Genomic DNA, 27870 nt, shown 5'->3' on the forward strand with positions numbered 1-27870 from the left:
TTGGTGGCAGCAGTGAAGTTAACAAGCGTAACTTGGTTTTGCTGGTTTGCTTATAAGCTTTCCCTCTTCACAGTGCAGGCGACAGCAACAGGCAGCCAAGATTTTCTGCAGTGCCTCTGATGTAGCACAGATCAGTGGCATTGCAGGACATTAAAAATGGCAGCTCATAGCCCCCGGCTGCCCAGCATGGCAGCCTGGGGCAGGGGTTGGTACTGGTGGACCCTGCAAGAGAACTGGGGGCCCGACATCTGCCTGAGGGTGCCGGGTGCAAATGCTGCACCTGCATATTCTATTTGCTGGGCAAGATGCAATCAGTGATGCCTGGCCACTTGCTGATGGTGGAAAAGTGGTTTAAGAGCTTGTCTCCCAAGAGCAGGGCTGCCATTCCAACAGAAGCTGTGTGCCTTTGACAGCTCTGCGACTCTCCTCCCTCTGCCCTATCTGTGCTGTCAAAACGTTTGATTGCAAACTCCTGGGGGGCAGAGAGCTGTCCTTTTGCTTACGTTGCAAAATGCCACATAGATGGATGGCACTGTGTAAAATAGGAGTGGCACAGTTGTTTCTGAAGGAAGAAACTGGCTTCGGTGGGTCCTTTTATATATTAATTTTTTTAAAAAATGTGTGCATTAGAAAATGCGAGCGCACCATCACCTCTAAAGTGAGATTGCAAAAACACAAGCAATTTATGTAGAGGTGCTAAGCAGTCCTTTGATCCAAGTATTCTGATTTCACAGGTTCACAGACTGGGGAGCAAATTTCTCACCCTGACTTCCTAAGCCTAATGATGTCTCTGAGGCTTACCCAGCTCATCATTTCAAAGGTCCAGGTTGGCTACAAAGGTCACACGTCTCACCTTACCTGGGCTAAAGAGCTAAAGCAAACATGATTGGATTCTTTTGTTTTCTGCAGGTGGCAACCTGCCTGTTGCTGGTTCCTCCTGGCCTCCCTTTCTTCATGCTCATGAGGAAGTTATACAAATCTATAACAGGGACGCGGGTGGCACTGTGGGTTAAACCACAGAGCCTAGGACTTGCTGATCAGAAGGTTGACGGTTCGAATCCCCGTGACGGTGTGAGCTCCCGTTGCTCGGTCCCTGCTCCTGCCAACCTAGCAGTTCGAAAGCACGGCAAAGTGCAAGTAGATAAATAGGTACCGCTCTGGCAGGAAGGTAAACGGCGTTTCCGTGCGCTGCTCTGGTTCACCAGAAGCGGCTTAGTCATGCTGGCCACATGACCCAGAAGCTGTACGCCGGCTCCCTCGGCCAATAAAGCGAGATGAGCACTGCAACCCCAGAATCAGTCACGACTGGACCTAATGGTCAGGGATCACTTTACCTTTACCTTATAACAGGGATGGAGAACCTGCAGCCCTTTTGCTGGACTTCAGTTCCCATCAGCACTCTCTGGCATAGCCACTGAGCAGAGGCGATGGGAGCTGTAGTCCAGCAACATTTGGACGGCCAGAGGTTCCCCTGAACAACAGAGGAATATAGGGCCTGTTGGCCAATGGCAGACCATGATCTTTGTCTGCAGAAAGTTCAGCCACCAATATCTCCAGGCGGCAGGCCTGGGAACAGTCTCTGAGACCACGGAGATCTGTTGCCAGTCAATAATAAGCTGGATGGACCAATGGTTCAATTGGGTCTAAGGCAGGGGAACCTTTGGTCCTCCAGGTGTTGCTGAACTACAAATCCCATCATCCCTGGCTAGTGGCCATGCTTGCTGGGGCTGATAGGAGTTGAAGTTCAGCAGCATCGGGGAGGGAGCAAAGGTTCTCTGCAAATGGCCTAAGGCGTTTCATGTATTCCTCACTATAGTTTGGTTCACTGAGCACAATGTGGTGCGAGAGAGGGGATTTCAGCCTGGCTCTATGCCACAGCCTTGCCCATGAGTCTTCTTCCTCTTGTCCAGGTGTGAAGTCTCACTGCTTTTGGCAGCCCAGCTGCAGGTTAGTCACCTCTTATCGTACTTTTCGGGCCGTGAGTGCAATCGCACCTTGTAGCCAAATTGGCACCCACCCACCCACCCACAAGAGGGAGATACTCAGTGGACATGGGATGCTGATTGGTTTTGGGGAGGAAACAGACCCCTACGGCTAGAAGGAAGTGAAAGTGCAGCTCCCTGCTGCAACATTTTCTTTATAGTTCCCATTTGTAAATCTGAATGTGCACTCTGTTTTAAAAAAAGGAGTTCTCTTGTGCTTTCTGTCCTGCAATACCAACATTCACTCACATGAACACCACCAAATCTCCAAGTCTCTCATGCTATATTGTGCAAATAATAATAATAATAATAATAATAATAATAATGGGCCCTATGGGGGATTTCCCTGTACATTTTTGGCTTACCTATGCTGTGATGTGTTTCTTTCTTTTAAGTACAGTCAAGTTTTCACAAAGGGAAATCTGTGCTTGTTTCTCCCTTTTGCAGTATTTTTTGAGAGGGGGTGGGCACATTTATGAGATCAAGCAAACGTGGGAAATTATAGCAATGCCTCATCTTGTGATGAGATTTTGCTGTAAACAAACAAACAAAACCGATGGTGTAAAGTTAAACTTGCCCCAAGTGAGCTCCTAGGCATGTGCTCAGCAATGAGAATATTCCAGAAGAAGATTATGGATGCGGGGAGTCACCAAGGGGCTACTTCCGGCGTTATATATTCCTTACCACCAGATGCATTAAACAAAACCAAAACACATTTTGGCCTCCTGTGAGAGATGCAAACAAACAGTTCAGCAATTACTATCCACGGCCACGATTCACAAACCAAGACTAATGCTTTGCACTTAACACTGCTGACTTCAGAGTAGCTGAGCTTGCATAAATCTTTCCATTTGTAGTTTATGGGGCTCCGATAACAGCTGCCAGGTTGCCTGATACATCAATCAACTGCCTGCCGCCTGCATGGGCAGGAAGCATGGGAAACCTGTCATCCTACAGATGTTTCCGGACTACAACTCCCATCATCCCTGGTCACCGTCCATGCTGGCTGGGACTGATGAGAGCTGGAGTCCAACAACGTCTGAAAGGCCACAGGTTCATCGCACCTAATGTAAAGGAAGAACATAGAGTTATAGGCTAGGCATGTCATTTGCTCAGACCAGAGCAGTCAGTGCCTCTTGGAGAAGTGAAGAGGGTCGCCATATTTTTAATGGCAGAGCTCCTGTGCATTTAATGAGATTTGGCATGGAAGGCCATCCTGCCTTGCACGTTGCCCCCAGTTAAAGATTTCTTGCAGCAGGTCTGGAGAAGACCCTGATCACCTTTGTGTTGCCAGTGTCTTGTAGGAGGGATTCCGTCACATGCCACACATTTAAGATTGCACAATTAAAGTGGATTAAAACACTCTGGCACAGCAAATTTGCTTTTTTCAAAAAATAAAAAATTGTTCTTTTGTAGTTAGTCAAGTGATCAGGCAATGCACTAAAAATGTGTGGGATAAATGATTGATGAGTGGGAAGATGTAGTCTCCATACAAGCAAATCTGGAGGAATACTCAATAATATAGGCCATCTGGAGAAGAGTTTGAGTAGAGTTTGCAACTGGGCTAGGTGGACTGATGTCCTGGTAGAATAAAGGCGCTTCCAGGCAGGCAGGCAGGCATCCAAAAGTGAAGCTGCGCCTGTCCTGTTTCTTCCTGTGTCATGCAACTGTTAACGTGACTGAAAATAAAACATGACAACTCCCAGAAATGAAAGCAAATGCTTGCCCAAATCCATTCAGGACTGGGACCTGCATTGATTCGGCAGTGGCTTTACCATATTTTTCGCTCTATAAGATGCACCCAACCATAAGACGCACCTAGTTTTTAGAGAAGGAAAACAAGAAAAAAATATATATATTCTGAATCAAATGTTGTTGCAGAGGCTTTGCGCAGCTATCCCTGAAGCCAGAACAGAAGTTCTGGCTCCAGCGATAGCTGCACAGCCTGCATTCGCTCCATAAGACAGACACACATTTCCCCTTACTTTTTAGGAGGTAAAAAGTGCATCTTATAGAGTGAAAAACACGGTATTTCCTAGGGAACAACAGTCCAACCACCTACAGCACCTTTCATCAACCTGGTGCCCTCCTGATGTTTTGAGCAAAACCCCTCAACCCCAGCCAGCTCCAAGAAGGCTGCCTGTCCTACAGTAACAGCCCAATCCCTGCATTACCAGAAGCCTTTAGAAGAACACGAGAAGAACCTGCTGGATCAGGCCAGATCAGTCCACAACGTGCTCTCACAGTGGCCAACCTGTGGGAAACGGATAAGCAGGACCAGTGCTCAAGAGCACTTTCTCCCCTTTATAGTGACAGAACAGAGGCTTGCCTTGCTTTGCCTGACCCTGTACTGCCAACCCACTTCATTCATCCTTGGCCTCTCTCCATCGTTGTCTTGTCCGTCTCATGCAGACTGTGGGCCCTCGGGGTCAAAGAATGCACCATTCCTATGCTCTGCATATCCCTCCTGCACCACACTGTTAAAAATAGCCATAACTGCTGATGCAGATGGATGAATGAATGAATTAATGAATGGGTGAAGGTGCTGAGAAGATGGAACTGAAGAGGGAATGTTGCATCAGAGGATGGAGAGGATGATGATGATGATGATGGGTGGTTCTGCTACAAAGACAACCTGAATGGAGGGAATGCGGAAGGACCTGAGGCAGATTGGAGTTCCATGAAGTACAGGGCAGGAGAGGAAATCTAGGGCTCAGTTGGGAAGTAAGGATGGGTAAATCTGTCCATTTCAGTTTCTGTTTCTTTCCTTTCTTTTTTCAGTCCAGAATGTTCAGTTTTCCTCATTTCCACAACAGTTTGCATATATAGTCCTCATGAAAATTAACCAGCATTTCGGTGCGTGTTCCTCTTAGTGTAAACATTTCTGTATGCAAACTTGCCTGATTTACACACGTTTTGCAAAGCAGTTTCCACAGATATAATGCATTTTTTAACATAATTTTCACAAACATGCATATTTTTAATGCACACATTACAACAATATGCACAGTTTGGGGTGTGTGTGTTTTTGCAGCTGACTTGGCTGGAGAACTGCATTGCAAAATCTGGAGACGTGTCCTTTTCGAAGGATGGTTGTTGTTTTTTTGTTCATGTATGGTTCTGAACGGTGAGGGTGGGCACATTCACCTTTAAATGAGAACTGAATCACATTTCTCCCCCACCCCTACTGTGAAAGTTTCCTGGATAGTTTGAAATGAATGGGAGCTGCAGAACTGTCCAGCAAGAGAGGCACCCCTTGGCCAAATTCCAACTTCTTCCAGGGGAAAACAGCCAGCTGCAGGGCATATCAGAAGCCTAGCTGCCCCCTTCATTACCCTACTGCTCTTGACCTCCGTCTGCAGCAGTGCTTAATTTATCAAAAATGGAAGGGTTCAAATCTGCCTGGATGGCCTCTCCTTAACCCTGGGCACAAGGGAGAACAGATGTGATGACTCAGTCCTGAAGACAGAATACAGACAGAAGACAACAAAGGTGAGTGAAATCTGGACTGTGTACAGACAGTTGTTTCTCTGGCCGTATGGGAGAACTTCCCCTCTTATCTCTATGTAAGTACACACAGATAATGGAAGCCGACGGGGATTTACTGCCCGGGGTAGAAGGTCTGCTTGCTTTTTAATTAAGGGCCCTTCCCATGCAGTACATGTTTACTCGGAAGAAAGCTTCGTGGAGCCCAGTGGGACTTACTCCCCAGTAAGCATGCTTAAAATAGCAGCCTTAATCTCATAGCAGGTAATAAGAGTGCTGAAATTGACTAGACCAAATAAGTATTTCCTGGTCCAGTCAATTTCATCCCTAAGGGGAAACTCTCCATGTTTCCTGCTTACATGGAAACACACCTGTTCTCTCATGTACATTTTTTTAAACAGAAGTGTGTCAACCATAATTTAAAAGGGGCACTACACTGCCTGGGACTGTCTCACCAAAACACACATACAGCTCATACAATCCTGGGTGCCCTGGCTGGAGCTCCTTTTGGCTTTCCTCTGCTACCGTTTGAAGCACTGTGGAACTTTCAAGGAACATTTTGGCTAGAGACCACAGCAGGCCACAAAGAAAAAACAAAACCCCATGCATTGAAGGTGAGAAAGCTCCACAAGATCGCCTCTAGCTCTCTGATAAGTTATCATTGGTACTCAGCCATTCTGCAAGCACAGCAAGGGCAAATAAGGCTTCAAGAGAAACTCCTGCTTCAACTAGGGTTTTTAATGTGAATGGAAACCCTGTGCTGGCTTGGCCAGCATGGTCACCTACATTACAGATGCCTCTCTCTCACTCCCCACTTCTGCATGTTCAGCAATCAGATGTTAACAGAAGCAAGCACAAGCGAGTTTCTACAGTGATCCAAGCACCATATGCAATACCAGAGTTCCATGCTTCCTCCTTGAGCTGGAGGCACAATTTGAGCATCACCAGTCCCCCCCCCCAATATCTGCTATTGTAGGGCTGGGGAACCCATGGTTGTTAAGACTGCAACTCCCATCATCCCTGATCATCAACCATGCTGGCTGAAGCTGATGGGAGCTGGAGTCCAAGAACACCTGGAGGGCCACAGGTTTCCCATCCCTGTCCTGACATGGGCTCTCCCACCTCTGTTGAGCATTAGGAGCACCTTCAGCTACAGCAATAACCTTGAGACTGTGGGAGGGACAAGGAAATGCTATTCAGGAGGAGATGCCTCTGACAAGATACCAGAGTAGAATCTAACAAGGAGAAAACTAGAGCACCTTCTTTCTGGAGATGAAGAAAAGATCCCACCACTCTGCCTTTGTTGGGTGGTGGTGATGCTTGCTCTGGATTCTCAATTATAACCAGGGCTCTGTGTACTGTCTGCCAAATGAAAAATTCTGCAGCAAAATATTGTAAATTCTGCACCAAGAAAAGCCCAGTTCTGCAATCTGCATAAACTATGCAAATGAACTCAATATTTTTTTTCGCGTTTTGTTTAATTCATCCTACTATTTTTTAACCCCCCCCCCCATTTTTACATAATCATTCTTCTGCTACTCAAGGAGAGAGACAAGGATCTAAGACCACTTGGGATCTTGTTCAGCCACCTCTTTGGCTTCAGAGATTCATCAGGCATAGCACAAAAAGTTCTGTAAGCATACAGCCATAACTATAACAGCTAGGAACTTGTTCTCCCCATGCCCAAAAGAAAGAAAGCTGGGATTCCCAGAAAACTGAAATCAACCCCTACCACAGTCTGAGTTTTCTGTACTCCTGCAGAATCTTGGCATGTACACAGCTGCATAGGACTGTAGATATTCCATGTTTTAAAAGAAACTAACATTATTCTGCTAACCTACATTCTGTGTCAAGAAATGCTGAGGTCTAGCAACTTGCGTAGGACAGTGGCATCTGAACACCTTTGCATGCATTTTCACGATATATCTTACAAACAAGCAGTTTCATTTAAGTGGATTGAGAGGCTACATTACCGTTGCTGACTGTAAATGCAGCATTATTATTATTAACCTAGTCAAAGCACATCTTATACATTTTGAGGGTTGGACTACATAGAAGTTATAGGAGATCTATGCCTGCAGTTATAAACAGCAACCCTTCATCTCCTCTTCCTCCTTCCATAATGGTATCAGCAGCTATAAACAAAACAGGGAGACACACTGATAACTGGAAAGATGCCAGAAGCAAGGCCAATAAGGTGCAGATGTCATCGGACCAGTGATCCCCAGTGTTTCTGTTGACTTCCTCCTGGCACATTTGGAAACACAGCCCCTTTATGGGCATGTGGCATGCTAGAAGGAGATGCAATTTTGTGTCGACTAAATGCCAGCTGCAATGAGTTGGGCTTTCCTTATAAACTTGCCACTTATCAGCCTCACATGCGGCATTTCTTCAGTTCTCAGCATCTCCCACAACATTTAGTTTGATGCCCAAACCATGCAAAAACCTGCACACCTCACAAGCAGAAACTTCTCTTTCAAGCTACCTCCAATTGTACTGGGGGATATATCTGCATGGAAGGATCACCCACATAGCCTTGCAAATAAGTCTACAAAACTACTAGCCTGCAGGAGGGATTTGCTAACCAGTTCAGAGGCCAGTTTCTTGTGTTTCTGTGTTGGCCACTGAAGTGGAGAATCTCCTCCGTGGCCAGCATGAAAACAAGAGGTATTATTAGCCTCATAGCAGCGGTTCCATCAAGACAGGACTTCAGGGCAAGTGTCTAAGGCCCCATTTGGCAGAATGAGTGGGAGGGAGTCCCAGTCACAGCAGGGCCAGCAGACCGCAATGTGAAGCAAGTGAAGCGATAGACACTGCTACCTAAAGAGAGGACCTCAAAGTCCAAAGTACAGTCGTACCTTGGAAGTTGAATGGAATCCGTTCTGGAAGTCCGTTCAACTTCCAAAACATTCAAAAACCAAAGCATGGCTTCTGATTAGCTGCAGGAAGCTTCTGCAGCTGATCGGAAGCCACGGAAGCCCCGTCGGACATTGAGCTTTCCAAAATAGTTTGCAAACCGAAACAGCCACTTCCGGGTTTGCAGTGTTCAGGAGCCAAAACGTTCGGGAACTAAGCTGTTCATCTTCCAAGGTTCGACTGTACCTATCTGCACCACTGCCTTTACTGAGACTTTTAATAAACAAGCTGCAGAAGGATGAATAATCTCCACTCTACCAGGCTGCTTGCATTTCTGGATCTATGATTAGCTATGCCTCATCACATCCACAAAGATACCCGCTGGTATTTTCCACACATTCTCAAGCTTATCTTTACAAAAGGACTAGAAACTTTTATTTTTTATGACATATCCGAATGCTGAATTCTATCCCAAACGTTGGACTTTTTGTGTGTGTGTGGTGCATGTGCAGAAGTGCTGAATACACAAAACCCTGATTATAATTCCGTCTGAAAGGGAGCCTTTGAAGTCAGGGCTGGGGGGTCCCGAGATACAATCAGCAATAATGACTCGAGAACTAGGAAGAGCAAAGAAGAAAAGAGGAAGGGAAATAGAATAAAGACATAAATAAGGAAGAATTCAAGTGCCACGGTGCTTTTGTTCAACAAAGATACAGAGGAGAGATACTGGTGTGGATTTTGTGCATATGTGTATGTGTGTGTAAAGGTAGAGGGGGGGATGGGAGTCCTTAGCTCAAGGGAAATTGCCGAGAAAAGATTTTGTGAAAAGTACAGAAAAAGAACACCATTGATTTTAGAGAGCTGGCAGAAGTTCCAAGCAATGATTTTTCTAGCGGAAATGTACACCCCACCCCCAATGAATAAAACAAAAACAAAAACCCAACCCAATCACTGTCAAAAGCAGGAAAATTCCTGGGCCAAACAAAGAATTAAACCAGCCATTCCCTCTTCCTGGTTTCTCTCTATAGGCCGCATAACGTTACCTGGCAATCAACATTGTCAGGAGGTCATTCTTACCCCTGCTTTTTAAAGGTTGGAAATTCCATGCCTCAAAAAACTCAGCAGACTTGGCTTTATGACCTTTAACAGTTCTTCCAAAGACTCTGGCATGCCGTCGTGTCTAAGGGCTGCAGGTTCGGTTCTCGGTGCTGGTCCTCAGACAGCGTTCGCGGAGTGCATTTATATGATGTCAGCCTCTCTCGCAATGCCCCAAAGGAGACCTCCTTCCTGCCTAGGCTGAGCTCAGCAGCCTTCCAAATATTGCTGATAGTTTTCCTGGCCCCAGGCTGCAAAGAATAATAACAAATGGCCTGCAAATCTGTCTGAATGAATCTGGAAGGGGGCAGAAGGAATTCCACCGCCTATGGAGGTTCTCAGCCCAGCTTGTAAATCATAATAATTAAAAGGGAAGCTCCTAAATGTTGTCAGCTGCTGAAATCCTTGCTCCCAAACAACAGCAAAAGAAGGAACCAAAAGAAAAAAAGGAGGTTAAGATAACAGAAAGAACAAAACCCTTTGTGAAATCGGTATTCCGGGGTCTGTGCATTCGAAGGACAAAAGGTCCCGTCAGCCCAAGGAAGAAAATGTTGCTGTTCCATTTAAGTCGCAGAGGTGAGGGGTGGGGTGAGCAATGTCTGCAGTCAACCCTATAGAGCCCTGTGTCTTTTCGGTTGTGTTAAATAACAAGTTCAACTGGGAGTGTCTGAGATGGAGTGTGAAGATAAATGGCTGTAGAAACAAATGCATATTTTTTCCCCCGTTTCGTTTTGTTTTCTTCTATCCCTCACAGTGATGGGGTTCTTGATAAATTTCATTTCTCTCTCTCTCTTCATCTTTTCCAGAAAGTAGAGATGCCTCCCCCTCTCTCTCTTTCTCTCCCTCTCTCGGATTCATTCCCTTTCACCTGTTTCCTTCCGTGGTTCTGCTTCAATTCCCCAGCCGCCCTAAACCTTAAACAGCAGAGTCACAAAGGCGGATGACAGCAGGCCCAGGAAGAGGGGAGATTCCATGCTGGAGGCTGCCATGTTGTCCAGAGAACCTGGTCCTAAGAGGAGGAGAAGAAGGGTTTGTTGTAACCGGAGTGTTAGAAATAAAATTGGCCCTCTCTACTAGGATTAGGCAAATGCGTCAATTTTGAGTTCCCTCAGTGTCTCATTTTTTCCAGTCTTTGAATTTCTGCTCTCCACAATTGTACATCACTTTGCAAATATATATATTTTTGGCTACCTTTGAAGGTGACTCAGAAACTGCAACTAATCCAGAATGCAGCAGCTAGACTGATGACCAGGAGCAGCCACCGGGATCATATAACTCTGGTCCTAAAGGATCTACGGTACATTGGCTCCCAGTACTTTTCTGAGCACAATTCAAGTGTTGGTGCTGACCTTTAAAGCCCTAAACAGCTTTGGCCCTGTATACCTGAAGGAGCATCTCCACCCCCACTGCTCTGAGGGTCTTCTGGTAGTTCCCTCACTGCAAAGCAAAGTGATGTTACAGTGAAGCAGGTAGAGGGCCTTCTCAGGGACTTCCTCCCTGTGAAACGCCCTCCTATCAGATGTCAAGGAAATAGACAACTATCTGACTTTTAGAAGCCATCTGAAGGGGAAGCTTTTAATGTTTGATGTTTTATTGTGCTTTTATATTTGTTGGAAGTCACCCAAGGTGGCTGGGGCAACCCAGTCAGGTAAGCAGGAACAAACAATAAAATCATATTATTATTATTAAAAATTCACCACCATTATAGTGTGCATTTCTCCCTTACACCTTTCTCCTAATAAACACAATTTTTTGCAATTTTGTCTGATTAACATGTTTACAAAGCAATTTCCCCTAATATTATGCCTTCTGTGTATACTACTGTCATTAACCAATGCATGTTTTTTTAATGCACACATTACTAGTGCGTGCAGTTTTGTATGCCTTACTTGCTTGGAGAGCTGCGTTGCAAAATTCAGAGATGTGTGTATTTTGCAAGAGGGCTGCACATTGTTCTGGGAAGTTCTAGTTTTCACCTTCCGATGCAAAGTGAATCCAGTTTCTCTCCCACCCACACTACTTCTCATATGCCCAGCCAGTCCAGTGGCTCTAGGAGCCAAACTGAGGGTGCAAGTGGTGGCAGGCAAACCTGCCATTGGGTGGAGAAGGGCCCTTCATAGTGGGCCCAGTCAAGGTTAAGACACAACCTCCATCAGGGATGGGGGAGGTGGTAGCAGGAAGAGGAGAAGAGAGACTCACTGATAAGCCGTAAGCTGACATTGAAGGAGCCTAAGTTGTTGGAAGCCAGGCAGGTGTAGTTCCCATAATGACGAGCGGTGACGTTGCTGAAGAGTAGCATGGAACGAGTGCGCTCGTTCTGGATCTGCAGTCCATCCACGCCGCCAATTACTCTGCTAGGAAAAGGGAGTGGGAGGAGAGCATGGGCGGGTAACATTGTTAAAGCATTGTGCTCTGAGAATACGGGGAATTATAGAAAATACCAGCTTGCAACTGATCTCATGCCCTGTCCCTGATTTGCCCACGATCAGCATTCTATTTCCTGGCTTCTTTGCATGAGAGTTAGCCCTTTGTTAAAGAGATATAAGTTTCCAGTGATGGCCCTTGTTTATTAGTTCGCACCTCCCACCACTGCAACCCGTGGAAGCTGCCCATGTGCCCTGGCACATCTGTGCATGGTCAAAATCCCAGTCTTTACCCTCTTGCGCATTTGTGTTGCTAGATCCCTTTCCCTGCACCATGGCTTCACCCAGGCACAAACACTTTGGATTGCCGCAGGTAACTTGTGAGGAGAAGAGGAGCAGGGACAGAGGAAGTGGGCAGGGGAGATGCAAAAGGGGACACTTTTCTGGCAAACTGCACATAGGTATCAGTCCGAACTGAGTCAAGAAATCGCAAAGGGGCAGCTTGCTCATGCATCCTTGGAGGTGCTCTGGAAACAAGGCTGGGTGTTTTGGAAGCCCTCGAATCCTGGGAGGCATTTGGAGAGGGAGTGTTTCAAAGGCATCCCCAGAAATCAAAAGCTACAGGAGGCTGAATTGGCCAATGCAGTCCAAGGGCTCCCTTTGCAGTTTCCACACCTCTCTATGCCACCTTCCCACAGTCTCAGTGGCTGTTTATCTCTGCTCTGGCCTGTCAGACAGGCGATCCATCATCTGTTGGACCACAACCCCCACAGCGGCAGTAGATCTGGATTCACCTGCCTCCTTTTCTCTGATACGGTGATGTGTGTTTGTGTGTGTGTGTGTTTGTGTGTGTGTGTGAATGCGCATGCACACATGCGTATTGTTGCTTGCCACTCCTGAGAGGGAAGCTTCTTCTTTATTAAATGTGGCAGCAAGGATGGTATATCCCAGCCCTCCTACCAGGCAAAGTATTCCACATACAGACTCTCCTATTATCCAGGCTATTTTCTCTCCCCTCACTCCTGAGTTTTAAATCTATGAAGCCATCTAGCCTGGCTTGGTTTGAAGAGCTGCAAAGCCCATGACTCACCAAACCGAATGCAGCCCAGCAACCATGTTATTATCTTTCCCCCCCTCCCCTTGCTTGACTGCCGTCCCCGTTTTTGCACTCCTGAGCAGCCAGAAAGAGCAGGAGTTTTATTTGGCCTGCAGTGTGCTGGTTATTGACTCAATTGGTTACAAGAAGGGATGGGAGAAGGAGGCAATTTCTGCCCTTCCTTGGTTTCTCTCAATCAGCGCTGTTTCCGTTCCCCTGCAGTTCAGCTTCCACGAAGATCTATGTAATTCATCTCCCTATGGCCAAAATCTACACCATCTAGTCCAATCTCCTGCTTGCTGTGTGAGTTCCAGAGCAAAAAATATAAACATGAGAAGAGTCTGGCACATCAGGCCAATGACCCATCTAGTGAAGTGTCCGGTCTTTGCAGTGGCCAACTAGATGCCTATGGGAAACCCACAAGCAAGACCTGAGCACAAGAACCCTCACACATCCTGTGGCTTCTAGCAACATTATCACCTCTGACCAACCTGGTGGTAGCCATTGATAGCCTTATCGAAAATGAGCATTCTTCACAAATGGCTGTCCCACCACTACTCACAGAGAAACCACCACCCCTATAGGAAATGGGGTTCTATTATTAAGCTGAGTCATGAGGTTTCTCTTAATGTTCAACCAAACAAATACCCTGCCCTTTGGGGGCAACAGAGGACAATCCTTTGCCTTCACCCGTGCGGCAGCCTTTTAGGTTAAACACCACCTTCCCCTCTGATGCTACCACTCTGATCAAATTTAGAGCCCTCTGTCACTGCTTTGTAAGTAAAAACAAAAATATTGGGAGAACCTGGACATGGAATATGCTATTTGGCCCTTAACCCCAGCTCAAATTAAACCCCAGTTGCTTGCTCATCAACCAGAACTTCATAATTTTATGGCTTCTGACAATTTTCTTGTATAAACTCCACATTGCTGTTACTGACAGCTATCAAATCACTGGGATATATATATATATATATATATATATATATATATATATATCCTTGTGTCCCTGGGTGGCTTCCTCCCACCCTCTGCCCTGACTTTTTGTGTCTGATGTTCAGTGCGCCCACAGCTCTGTCATTGTTTCCTAATAAAGCAAGATAAAAAATCATGGTTTCTTTTCGCTGAGCAGTTCTAACCACAAACTGCCCCCCTGAGACGCAAGAGGTTTGAACCATGAACTGTTATCACCAAGCTAGCGTGGGAACACTGGAGGGAAACAACTGGGAGGCTGATCGGGAGATAATTGCAAATCATCTTGTCAGGTGTCAATCCCTGCAGAACCAGAACTCGGCTCCCGAAAGAGAGGCCTCAGCTGTTCAGCTAAGTGCAGAAATTCCCCCTCCCCCTCTTCCTTCAGGAGCCTTTTTCTCCCCACAGCACTTATTCCTTCCTACCAAGTTGACAAATGAATGCAAACATGGAAAAGAGCAAAATCCAGGGGCTGATTTAAGGCTGTGCAAGTGGTGCTCATGCACTGGGTGCTGAGCTGGTGGGGGGGGGGGAGATGGGAGGCTATCTCAAAGACTGGTAAGTGAGGTGCTGGGCTTTGGGAAGTAGGCATGAGCACTCTGACATGGTCCTAATTCCCTCCTCCTCCTTCCCAGAACCTAGTTAGAACTTTCCCGTATTTAGGAGATGAGAGGGCTCTAGGACCAGCCAGAGCCCCTGCACCTCCTTCCCAAAGCCCCGAAGAGGGCAGAACAGAGGCAGAACAGGGAGGAGTGGGCTTATGCGCACTCTGCCGACCCAGGCCCCCCAGGAACGGAACCCCTATGCCAAATGTGCACATTCCCCCTAGCCTTTGTTCCCATCGCTTGACTGCAGAACTGCATTACAAAATTCGGGAAAGAGTGAATTTCGATATTTGGGTTTGCTTTTTTGTTTCAGGAAGGGCAAATTTGATGGGTACCCCTTTAAACGTGAACTAAATCAAATCTCTCCCTCATCCCAATGCTCAAGGGTGATGAGAGTTTTTGCAGAACAGCACCACCAGGTGGGCTGTACAGCATTGGCCACGCCTGCTACAAACCTATACAAATTGCCATTTCCCACCTGTACCAGGTGAACACAACCCACTCATCACACACCAGGGCCTGCCAGGGGACTTGACAACAGCTCCCCTCTCCTCCCCCCCCCCCCAATACTAGGCAGGCAACCACACCACACGGTTTATCAAGCCCCCTGGGGGACGGGGGACTATACGTGACTGATGGGCCGTGTTCTGCTTGGAGAGTTACAAATTAATCTGCGTTAAGCGACCATGAGTACGCGCCGTGGGTTTGTTTAATAAGATTGCCATTTGGAAGGTTAAAGCATGCGGTGCTGTCTAACTAATGAGACGCACAGCGAAGTTACATGGTGGGAGGGGGGAAGAGAAGCTGCCTTCTACTAGGCCAGGTGATCCGCCTGCCTATCTCAGAGCTCTGATTGGCCACAACTCCCCAGGATCTCAGGCAGAGAAGGGTCGTCACCATCACCTGCCACCTTGATCCTTTTCGCTGAGATTGAATTTGGGGCCTTCTGCAATCATTGCCTGTGCTGCCACACTGACTTTCGAGTGCCAGTCCCGTAATTCCTTTTCCTTTTTATTTATTTGCTTAAACAGGAGAATTTGGAGGAGGGCAAAGAAAAAGACGACTGCAGAGCAGACTTTCTCATACTTGGGTCCTTACCACTGGTCCTGGTAGCTAGGGCTGATGGGAGTTGTAGTCCAATGACATCTGGGGACCCGAGTTTGAGAAAGGCTGCTGGAGAGTAATGACTGTCTTGCCAAATGGAAACAAGATCAAGAAGCTCAGCAGCCAGCCCTGATTGGAGAATTGGGATGCATCTCTGATGCAAGCTTATCTCGGTCTTATCATGCAAGATATTGGTTCCCACAGAGAATCCAGGGAACTGCAGGGTGCTGAAGGTTGCTGAGAATTACCTCCCCACTCACAATGGCTTGGACTGTGCCTGCAGCACAACCAATACTGAGTTTACAGAATGGACAATACCACTTCAGATGGCAGGAGGGGGCATCATGTTTTAATGCTGCCAAAAAGTGGGGGGGGGGGGACATCCCTGCAAGTAGAAAACTAGCATATAAAGGGAGCAGGCCAAAGTTAGAACCTTTCTCCCCTCTGTGCCTAGGTCTTTTTTACTCCAAGTATTTTAAAGGGCCTTTTTGTCGTTGTACATGGAGGAGTATACAAACGCACACCCCCTACACCAGCAGTAGTTCGGTCCACATTATTACCACATTCCACCACGTGGGTACACCACACCAATTTTGCCCTGGGGAGAAGAAATGGCTTGTGCCAATAGGTCCTTAAGGAACACAGAAAGCTGCTTATGCCAGGTCAGGCTATTTGGACCCCTAGCAGGAGCTCGGCCTGGTCTAAGGCAGCATCTTTCCCCTCCACTGCCAACTGATCCTTTCAACTTGGAGATGTAAGTGACTGAGCCTAGGATCTCCCTGTTGCAAAGCCGCTAAGCTGCGATTCCCCCTCCCAAACGTATTGAGGGATATCGATGTTATGGATCTCTGGCCATGGCCAAGAAATGGGCAGAAGAATGACTTACTGTTTGTCGTCTTTGAACCACTGGAATTCTGCAGGTGGCACAGCCATGGCCTCACAGCGCAGAAGTGCATTCTTTCCCATTGGGATACGGGAGTCCTTTACATCTGTGATGGTTGGAGGGTCTGGGAAGAGACAACAGTTGATGTGGGAGGCATATATTAGTCACGATATGCGGTGTCTTAGCTGTTCCTCAACAGATAGTCTCCAGTTGCCAACCTCTAGTAGAGATGCTTCCCCAAAGAATTCTGGGAACTGTAGTTTGTTAAGGGGGAAGGTTCTTAAGAAGGCCCTGTTCCCCTCCCAGAGCTGCAATGCCCAGAGTTCCCTGTGAACAGGGATCGATTGTTGAAGCACTCTTGGAATTGTGGCTCTGTGAGGAGAACAGAGGCCTCCTAACAGCACTCTTAACAAAGTACAATTCCCAGAATCCTCTGGGGGAAGCCATGCCGTTGAAAGTGGTATCATATCGTTGTAAATGTATGGTATGGACACGGCCCAAGTCAGGCTTGGGGAAAACACAACAGGGGAGCCTAAAGCTGTACAAGTTCCAAAAGTTCTTCTCTGGCTTGCATAAAAATCTGAGTCAGAGAAGAATTCCCTGCTCCCCTATCATAACATTATAGGAAGTTGCCTTATACTGAGTCAGATCATTTGTCCACATGGTTCAGCACTGCCAACACTGACAGAAGGTCTCCAGGCTTTCTTACCCGGAGATGCCAGGGGTTGGATCTGGGACCTTCTGCAGGCAAAAGAGATGCTCTACCACAGAACGACAGACATTCCCTGACATCTGGATCTGATTTCTTTCCACAGGGCCTGTAAGACAGAGTTGTTCTGCCTGGCCTTTGGCTTGGAATCAATTTGATTCCCTTCCCTTCTTTCTTTTTTCCTTTCTTCTTCTGTGTTGGAACTCTTATTTAGGGACTTCCCTGGCTTTTTTCTGGCCCATGTAGGACCAGTCTGGATAGTTAGCCTTGGTGAAGACTTGACGTTCTTGTCCCCCAAAAAGTTTTTGCTTGAGTTTCCACTGAAATGAGGCTGCATTTTAATGTTTTAATGTTGCATTTTAATCTTGTTTTTTTAAAGCTGTATTTCAGTCAATTGTTTTTATATTTGGTGTTAGCTGCCCTGAGCCCGGTCTTGGCTGGGGAGGGCGGGGTATAAATAAAATTTATCATCATCATCATTATTATTATCCTCCAAAAGAAGATGTCTTTGGAAGAACCACATCTCCCATAAACCCTACACCACTACACCATGGCACAATGTTTGCCTGTGCAAGGGAGGGAGGAAGGAAAACAAAAACCCCTCTCCTCTTCATTCCCTTTTGCTGCTTCTCCCACTATCACAGATTTAAGGGAAGGGAAGGGGGGGGGACAATGACAACTGCATAAGATGTGCCTTTTCACCTAGTTTCATAAAGGCCTCTGCTGAGAGAGAGAGAGAGAGAGAGAGAGAGGGAGTGGTGCTCCTAAGCCTATGGCTCCAGTGCCCCAGAACTTGCCCCAACTTTCTTTAGCCTTTCAAGCCATCGATCCAAGAGCCTGGTCAATATTTATAAAGCCTTTGAGAATCTGGGCTCTGCACATCTTAAAGGCCATCTTTCCCCCACTGTTTAAAAACAGGCCTCCCTGCCAGCAGCCTGAAGTGCTATAGCCCAGCCTAACAACTCACAACTCCCTATTACTTCATTCCGCCATGTGTGTAAACCAGCCCTGAGCACCCATGTTGCCAAATAGGTTGTGAGAATTGGCCAGTGATGTCTCAGAAGGAAAAGGATGATACTTAAACTCCTCCATCTCCTTCCCAGTTCAGGGCTAACAGAAACTTGGAGGTGATTTATATTAGGGACAAGATAGGGTGGGAAAGAGTTAAGTATCCCTCTCCCAGGGCCACTTCTAATTTGGAAACCCCAGCAGTTGAATTATATCTATATGGATCAGGGGACTCATCTGTACACATCATTTAAAACATTATAAATGGGTTATTAAAATGTGATAGCAGGGGGCGCTGCAGAGCAGTGATCCGTTGCCATTGGGAAATTGCATTGAGAGCAATAGGACATTTTTTTAAAATAGCCTTTAATAACGTTTTTACAGATCAGTGTAGATCCAGCCAGGATCTCTTACAAGAGATCCAGTCAATAATCTCATAGGTAATGTGTAGTTTAGCCAGGGGAGGAGTAGAAAAGACCATTATTAAGGGAGCAAAGGGCAGTCCCATGGTGCATAAGATGTTAATACCCTGTGATTGAAAGCTGGGGAGGAGATGGGGAAGCGGGAGGCAGTGAAAACACTTGCAGCTCCACGCTCACCTTTGGAGTCATTCCTGCATTCCTGATTCCCAGTTAAGGGCTGGGTCTCAGCTAGGGTTGGAGGAGAAACTCAATTCTGTTTGTATTTCACTGAGAAGTCACCTAAGACCCACTTATCAAACCAAAACACAGCAAGCCTTTGAAATTCACACTTTCCCAAATTTTGTGACGCAGTTCTCCAACTAAACAAGACGTACAAGGGTAAAGGGAGAACCCTCCCCCATAAAACTCCCCATATGCTCCTTCACAAAAGTACTCCAGGAAAGTGTATGCACAGCATGTATGCACAAGAGTAAAGCATGCATATAAATGCATATAATTGTCAAAATAATACGTATGCAAAAAAATGTATTATATTGGGGGAAATCACTTGGTAAAAAATATATATGAAGGAAAAAATTGTACATGAAAAGTTTTGCATTAGAAATCTGTATCAAACATTCTGACGAATGTTTGTGAGGGTTTTAAAGAAACAAAACCACAAATTACTGCAAAAATGTAGAGGATTACATTTAAACAGCAATAAAACCTGACAACACCTTTGCAAAACTAAGCAGAGTCTGGTACGGTTTCAAATTGGATGTGGGACTGCATGTTGAGATTCCTGCATTGCAGGGGGTTGGATTAGATGTCCCTCAGAGTCCCTTGCAACTCAATGTTATGATAAGATTGTGTTGGGGGGGGGGCAGAGGAAACTTAGAAAAGGGAAATAGACAGATCCGTCCATCCCTAACTTTATAGCTGAAGCTCCATGCCCCAGACATTGCAACCCTTGATCTGGCTGAAGGGGACAGAACTAGGAGGCAAATATGGGGACCACTCACAGTTGACAGTGATGAGGACCCGCTTGCTATCAGGTGTTGAGACTCCGTTCACTGTGATGCACTCGTACTCCCCAGCCTGCTGCCTGTTGATTTCCGTGATTTCCAGGTACTCCCCTTCACTGGTGAAGCCATCTGTTGGGGAGGGAGGAGGGGGGTGGCGGGGAGGGGGTCAGGGCCAGCAGTAGGGAGACAGACACAAACACAGACTTACACACAAGAAAACACATATGACAGCAACACTGTTATCCACACCTCAGACACGCAGGGGCTGCCTCGCACCGGGGCTGTGACAACAGTGCAGGGGGGTGTGGGTTAGAAGGGGGGGGGGACAAGCTTGCACAACCGGTGACCTACCAAGCCAAACACATCCCAGCAACTAAGGACTGCCTCTCTCCCGGGGGTTTGGTAAATGGATGAGCTCCAACCACCCCTGTTCTTGTAGCAAGGCTGGCATCAGGAAGGAGGGGACCTTCAGAGTTCCCACCAGGCGTGCACCCGTCTGACACCAGCACCCCACAACCCAACCCCGGTTGGGATTACAGCAGGCTCCAGTGGCGAACAGCAAGACCATTTTGACATTCAAAGTGTTGGTGCTGACCTTTAAAGCCCTAAACGGCCTCGGTCCTCTATACCCGAAGGAGCGTCTCCACCCCTATCGTTAAGCCCAGACACTGAGATCCAGTGCCAAGGGCCTTCTGGCAGTTCCCTCATTGCGAGAAGTGAGGTTACAGGGAACCAGATAGAGGGCCTTCTCGGTAGTGGTGCCCGCCCTGTGGAATGCTCTCCCTTCAGCTGTGAAGGAAATAAGCCACTATCGTATCTTTAAAAGTCATCTGAAGGCAGCCCTGTTTAGGGAAGTTTTTAATATTTAATGCTGTATTGTTTTTAACACTCGATTGGGAGCTGCCCAGAGTGGCTGGGGAAACTCAGCCAGATGGGCGGGGTATAAATAAATTATTATTATTATTATTATTATTATTATTATTATTATTATTATTATTATTATGCCACAGTGTAGGTGAGGCAGAGGTAAAGGACCCCTGGATGGTTAAGTCCAGTCAAAGGCAACTATGGGGTCTGTGGCGCTCATTTCGCTTTCAGACTGAGGGAGCCGGTGTTTGTCCACAGACAGTTTTCCAGGTCATGTGGCCAGCATGATTAAACTGCTTCTGGCGCAACAGAACACTGTGACAGAAGCCAGAGTGCACGGAAACGCTGATTACCTTCCCGCTGCAGTGATACCTATTTATCTACTTGCACTGGAGTGCTTTCGAACTGGTAGGTTGGCAGGATCTAGGACAGAGCAATGGGAGCTCACCCCATTGCAGGGATTTGACCTGCTGACCTTCTGAAGCTCAGTGGTTTAGACCACAGCACCACCTGCATAAGGCCCCAATGTAGGACCTCATCGGGGCTTTATGGGGACATCAATATGACAGCTTCTGAACTGCCTAACGTGGCCAGCCCCAGAGAGACAAGCAAGCAGGAGGGCAGGTAGGCAGCTACCAGCAATGTCAGGTTCTATCCAAGGATGCTGAGTCCTGCTGCCATTTGTGTTTCCAAGGTCTGGTGCCTATTTTCTGGGAACTGCGTCCCTGGGGAAATCAGTGTTCCCATTTGCCCCTGATTTTATTTTCATCTTCCTGCCTTTGTAGAGATGTTTGGGAATGCCTTTGAAATATGTTTTTATTTATGTATTTATTATTTACATTTATTAGCCAGCTGTTCAACTAGTCCTCTAGGCAATGCACAACATGAATTAAAATGTCAAATCAGATTAAATAACACACGCTTACACACACACACACACACACACACACACACACATCTCTATAAGGGTACAGATAAAATACCGTACCTGAAACCCTACCAAATTAGAGACTAAAATAGGAATCAATATTAGCTTTAAGGTACTGAAAGGCTTTTTAAAAAGTTTAAAAGCCTGGGAGGACACTAGGCATGAGCTAGAATTTAGAGTGGTTTGTCACCCCTGTGCAGTTCGCGATATTGCTCATTCATCAAAACCAGGTGAGGATTTATTCCATCTTCCTGTGAGTCTGTATTTTAGGTTTCCCAGCAAGATTTAATTGCTGCTTGATTCTCCTCACTCCTCGAACACGTTTTAGGCAACTCGTCAAAACTCAAAATCAAATCTTAAAAATCCCAGTATCGTAAGTGTGAAAATCCCACACACCCCACAAGCTATGTGTGCTAAAGCATGGGGAGCAGCTTTGCCTAGGAGGTGGAGCTGTGCTTGCTGATAAACAAATCAAGGCTCTGCACCAAGAAAAAGAAGAAAAGCTGCCTTCTGCAGCTGGAATAATTAAGCACTGCCTTGTACAAGTCATGGGGAGGAGCGAGGGGGCTATGTTTAGCAGGGGATTAGATTCTCACTGCAATATCTTTTCTGCCACAATTCTGGGTTTTCACTCGCCATGGAAGATACTCTTTCAAGCCCATTCTGCAATTTTAAGGAATGGAAAATGTGTTTGTTTACTTATTTTAAAAAAGAAAGAAAGAGGAGGTTTCTGTACCCAGTACCAAATTTCACCTGCTTAACAGATATACATGGGTACGAGTTTCATTTATTTGGGTCGAAACCTGCTTTGAGATGTAGGCAATCGTCGGCTCTGGTTTTATTTATTTATTTTAGTCATTAGATTTGCATACCACCCTTCATCCACGGATCTCAAGGCATAAAAATACAAAACAGAAACACAAAAGACATAATAAAAACAATAACCGGAACAAAGAAAACCCATACCCCCCTCTCACATTTAAAGAACACAATTAAAGGGGCATACAATGCTAATCAGCCAAAAGCCTGGTTGAGGAGGAGCGTTTTCACCTAGCACCTAGAACAGTGAAGGTGCTAGGTGGGCCTCCATGGGAGAGTATTTCACAAATGGGGAGCCACTGCAGAAAAGGCCCTTTCTCATGTTGCCACTCTCTGAAGCTCCCATGGAGGAGGCACAGAAAGAAGGGCCTCAGGTGGCGATTTCAGGGTCTGGGTGGGTTCATATGGTTCTAATCTGTAAACAGGTTTCCTTCTTCCTGCCTTCATTCATTTGCAGAGGAAACCAGTTGCTCAGAGGGCTGAGCAAGTTTCTGCCAGAATAGGGGACAAAGGGGATACCCTCAGCCTCCCTCCCCTCTCCAGCCTCCCTTACCTTTCAACTGCCGCCAAGTTACCGTCGGCTCTGGCTTCCCCACTGCTAGGCAGAGCAGATTCACGTTGCTTCCCTCGTTCACGGTCACTGCTGACGAAATGTTCACGATCCGAGCAGGGACTGCAGAATTTGGAGGGGAGAGGCAGTGAATATCAAGGCGCATCTGGCCTCCCAACACTAGGGGGCACTGTCTTCCTTGACACAACCCTAAGGACAGTGCCTCTGAGGTTTTGAACAGCCAGTTGCCCTGTAGTAATTAACAAATAATTGTGTTTGACTGCAAAGCTACACTCCGGTCACTTGACAACCTTACTTAAGAGCATAAGAAAAAGCCAAAGCCCACCAAAGCCAACATCTGCTTCTCACAGTGGCCAACTAGAGGCCATGAGCAGGACTTGAACACAACACTGCTCTCCCCAGTCATGTTTCCCAGCAAGTGGGATCCAAAGGCATTTTGCCTACAACAAGCAGAACATAGATAGCATGGCTAGTAACCATTTACAGGCTTGTCTTCAGATTCTCTTCTTACATATTACATTCAGTGGTAATGCCAGGTATAAGCATCACTGGGTACCAGCTGAGCCTCAACTTCCAGTAGGGGGCAAAGGAGGACCTTGGTAATATGGCAAAGGCCAAAAGTTGATGCCAGGTGAGCAAGGTGCTGGACTTTGGGAAGGAGGCGTGTGGCTGTGGCAGGGTCTCAGAGCCCTCCTGCCTCCTTCCCAAAGCATTAACTAGGCTTTGGGAAGGAGGAAGGAGGAGTCTAGGACCCTGTTCAGAGCCTCACACCTCCTTCCCAAAGTCCAGCACTTCCTAGGCTTTGGGAAGGATGTGGGAAGACACCCTCTTGCCCCCTGGGCCCTGTGTGTAGGAACCAGTCGTGTTGCCCTGAATCTGCTTCTGCTGTTTCTAAGAATCCTTGCCCCAGCTCTTCCCCTTCCCTCTTTGCTGGGACTGTTTGTTCACTTGCCCTCTCCAACTCCCATGAGTTTTGGCAAGTGCAATGAGGAGCTGTGGATACCCTTGAGTTGTCTTGCCCTCTTTCTCCTGCAGACAGGGTCCAGAGGGGGAGGGCAAGCAAATGGGCAGCAGGAACGCTGTTGAAAGACTCATTCGCTGAAGAGGCACCCATTGCATAGAGGCACCCATAAAGCCTAGAGCTGACATGGATTACGTTCAATGTTCTGTCATGCTCCCTGGAGTGAGCAAGAGTAAGTATCTAGGATGGGCCTATGAAGACAGAGAGACAGTAGTGGGGGCTAGTCCATTGGGATGGTGGGACACTGCCCAGCCAACACCAGTCTGCACTTAGCCAGCCTGCACCTGCTTGCCTTACTACCTCCACTCGGTCCCAGGGGTGGCCCTGGCTGTCAGCTTCCTCCTGCTGCTACTTAGTCTCAGTGTGGCCCTTGTAGAACTCAGGAGGGAGGAGGATGGGGACATAACTGGAATTAGCAGGCTCTGGCACCATCTACTGTTGGGCTCCCTGCCTTCCACCCTACCAGTCCCATTGGACACTGGTTAGCATGCAGAGAAATGAAGGTTTGATTTTTGAGCCTTCATATCTGACTTGATGATGCCCCCAGCTGTCTCCCTTTTATTTATTCCACGGAATTTATTGCCATTAACACCAATGTGAAGCCCTGCACTTGGGATTACAGGGAGGGACACATATTCTTTCCCCACCCAACATCACTAAGATTTAGTGGCCAGGGTACAGCTGATGGGGATTCCGCAGGAGAAAATGCAATGTCACTCTGGGCAAGGGGTCAGCAAAGGAGCATTGCAACCCCCTCCCCTTCTCCAGGGGTCCTTGCAATACATACTAGTTTTCCTGTCATGATGTCAGCCACTTTGCTTGCCTTTTTTTGTTTGTTTGTTATAAATAGCTGTCCCACCCCAGAAACAGCTGCATTTTGAGTGCCTCCTCATCAAATCCTCAGGCTAGTGCTTTCGGGGTTAATTCCCAATAGCTGCTTTCTCTGCCCCAGCGGAAGAGCCCCCGAAAAAGAAATTGCTTTTTTCCTGACTGGGCCTAATGATCCCCATTGTCTGCCCTGATAGGTTGGGGTGACGTAGGCGACGGCGAATGATGGAGGAGCTGAGAACAGCTGTTTCCTGACGCCCAGGCGCCTCGTTCCGGACCGGGGTCCAATCAGCTCCTATTGTACTGGCTTCCCAGCTCCAGCAACCGTGGGAAAAGGGGGGGGGGGCTGGGTGTAATTATGGGGTAGGCTAGTATTGCAGTTGTGGCTTTTGCCAATGCTGCAGAAATCCCGCAGGCGGCTGGGAACCAGCGGAGGAGAGGAGTCTCTGTTTTTTGACAGCTGGAGAGAGATTCCAAGTTGTCTCGAGCCAAAGTGCAGCTCTCCTCTGAGATGGAGGGCAGAGTTCTGGGGAGCCAGACCTACACAGTCAGATGCAAAAGATGGCAGGACTTTTGCACCTTTGCTAGTTGGGCAATTTGGAGAAATACTGCTGGAGAAACACCTGGTGCCGTCAGGAAAGGATTTTGAATTCTGATTTTTTTTTAACCCACCCTGGGGCTGCTGGTGGTGGAGGGTGAGTGTGACATTATAATAGTAACAATAGTAATAATAATAATAATAATAGCAATACCGTGCACAATGAGGTACACCTGCGAGGTGTGGGGCTTGTCCTGTGTCTGGAAGGAGCAGGTGTAGAGCCCTTCGTCGTACACGTCCACATGGGTGATCATGATGCTGAACTCCGAGGGGCTGTTGGTCAGCAGCTGCACCCGTGAGTCAATGGACCACTTGTCATTGCCGGCGTACAGGATGTTGGAGCGGTTCAACCACGCCACGCGCGTCACCTGCTGGTCTATGTAGCAGCTGCAGAGAAGGGAGAGGAATCAAGCAGCAAAGGTGAGCGGCCGAACGATGGAATGAAAAGGGGGCAACAGCAGAAGTAGGGGCAGGGCAGGGCTGGCTCCTATATCGGATTCTGAGGGATGCTGCAGTGGAAGTAAGAACATCTGGACCAGGTCAAAGAGGCATCTCGTCAGCATCCTGTTCTCACAGCGGCCAACCAGAAGTCTATGAGAACCCCACTGCTATCCTTACGCCCCCCCATGAACTTCTGATATCCACTGATATTCTAACCCCCCCCCGAACTTCTCCAATCCCCTTTTAAAACTATTCAAATTGGTGGCCACCCCTAGTTTTCATCAGCGCGAATTCCGAAGTCTAACTATGTGCCGTGTGAAGAAATACTTTATTCCATCTGTTCCGAATCTTTGAATATTCTGGATGGTTAGGGTCAGGGAGGTCGGTAAGGTAAAGAGAGTTTCTCCATTCAGTTTCCTCTCAGTGTTGGGTGTTTTTTTTTAAGTCTCCAGTTCTCTACATTCCCACATCAGTTTCCTATTTATTTAAAAAACAAACAAAAAAAGTTCTCATGAAAATTCATCAACGTTTTAGTGTGAATTTCTCCCAGTGTTGCACATTTGTAGGCAATTTGCACATTTTCGCAAAGCTGTTGCTGTTATATTTATTATCATGCACCCCTTCAACACAATGGTCCCAGAGTGGGTTACAGCAATGTAAAATACACTATTAAAAACAGCTTATCACCAGTCATGCATTTCTGCCTGATGCTTCCCACTAATGTATGCATTTCCAGGCATGCTCTACCCTGATACACATGTATTTTCAGACATGTATTACAGTGGTACCTCAGGTTAAGTACTCAATTCGTTCCGGAGGTCCATTCTTAACCTGAAACTGTTCTTAACCTGAAACTGTTCTTTACCTTTAGCTAATGGGGCCTCCCGCTGCTGCTGTGCCACCGCGAGACTTCTGATCTCATCCTGAAGCAAAGTTCTTAACCCGAGGTACTATTTCTGGGTTAACGGAGTCTGTAACCTGAAGCGTACGTAACCTGAAGTGTATGTAGCCCGAGGTACCACTCTACTTGGCTAGGGAACTTGGCTTGAAAATTCGGAGAAGCACAAATTTCAAAGATTGGGCTGTGCTTCAGTTCATGTACTGTTTCAGAAAGTGTAAACTTAATCGAATCCCACTTCCTTCCAATCCCAGCATTCGCACAATATATCTGCCTCAAAGAGGCAGATATACAGCACAAGCGGCATTTATTGGCATTTATGCACTCAGGCCCTGTCAAGGGAGCACCCATAACCTCAAGGCCTAGGTTGCCTCCATGACCTCAGTCCAGGCAACAGCCGCCATCTTGGGGCCTTGAGAGAACAGGGACCTCAGCACCTGAGCAATATCCTGCTCTGCATATCGCTCGGTTTGTAATCCGAGGGAAAGCTGGGCCCTTTTCCGCCTCTGTAGCACACAGCTGAGCAGAATTTATTACGCAGCATTGTAACATGTGAGGGAGAAGTGTGGTGGGGAGGGAGGAGAGAATGAAAGTACTCCTGAGTTTTCCTCACAGATTGCTGAGGCCTTTGGCGCTCTCTCGTTCTCTCCCTCTCTCTTTCCCTCTCTCCCAAGCCCTTTGAAGTCCAAAAGCCCATGTTATTACAGCTCTTTCTCTCACACTCTCTCTTTTTATCAAGCCCTAAAAACTTGAACACCTTCCAAACTGTGGATTTACAGAAAAAATGAGTGTTGGGGAGAGGGAGGGGGGGGGGACATTAAAATATCCCAGACTTTGCGAACTCAGCTGCTGAATTTAAATCCTGCACGGGCACATTCAAAAGCAACCCTTGCCTTGCAAATGGGCTTAGGGTGTTCTTGGTGCAGCCACCCTCTCTGAGGCCCTGGCATCTGCCTGCCCACCCCCTTGGCATCTCACTACTATTCCTGCCACTTCATTTCTCCTCTCTCCCTCTCCCTTCCCCTCTCTCTCCTCACCCCCCCCCCTTGCCCTGTGGCTCCCGGCCTCGAGATTTAATTATCGGAGTGCTTTTTCTCTCGCCTTCAAGGCGAGTGGGCGCTAAGTAATCCCGTTTCTTGGTCCCTGACAGCTGTCAGGCACAGATTGGACAAGTCTTCCAAAGATAACTGGGGAAAAGCTGGTGTGGGGAGGGGGAGGGCTTTGTGTTTCCCCCTTGAATTTGCAGCTGACCCTGATATTTTATATAGATGCTATTCCTCCACACACCCTGCCCTGCCCCTCACATTCTGCCAC

At 47.1% G+C, this 27870-nt stretch overlaps 2 protein-coding genes across 2 annotated transcripts in view; both read right to left on the reverse strand.

The window, feature by feature from the left end:
* The window catches only part of LOC310684739 (uncharacterized protein), a 268708-nt gene that overhangs the window by 158236 nt on the left and 82602 nt on the right, over positions 1 to 27870 (reverse strand). The gene's annotated exons all lie outside the window — the stretch shown is intronic.
* Positions 10141 to 27870, reverse strand: part of IGLON5 (IgLON family member 5) — a gene marked incomplete at its 5' end in the record, with an annotated part of 129434 nt that continues 111704 nt past the window's right edge. The window contains 6 exon segments of the mRNA XM_083455627.1: positions 10141 to 10428; positions 11619 to 11773; positions 16446 to 16566; positions 19583 to 19714; positions 22753 to 22872; positions 25372 to 25604. Coding sequence (XP_083311753.1) covers positions 10328 to 10428; positions 11619 to 11773; positions 16446 to 16566; positions 19583 to 19714; positions 22753 to 22872; positions 25372 to 25604 — 862 coding nt within the window. The 3' untranslated portion in view covers positions 10141 to 10327.

This window comes from Podarcis tiliguerta (assembly GCF_965153285.1).
Source record: "Podarcis tiliguerta genome assembly, chromosome: 8".
NCBI lineage: Eukaryota > Metazoa > Chordata > Lepidosauria > Squamata > Lacertidae > Podarcis > Podarcis tiliguerta.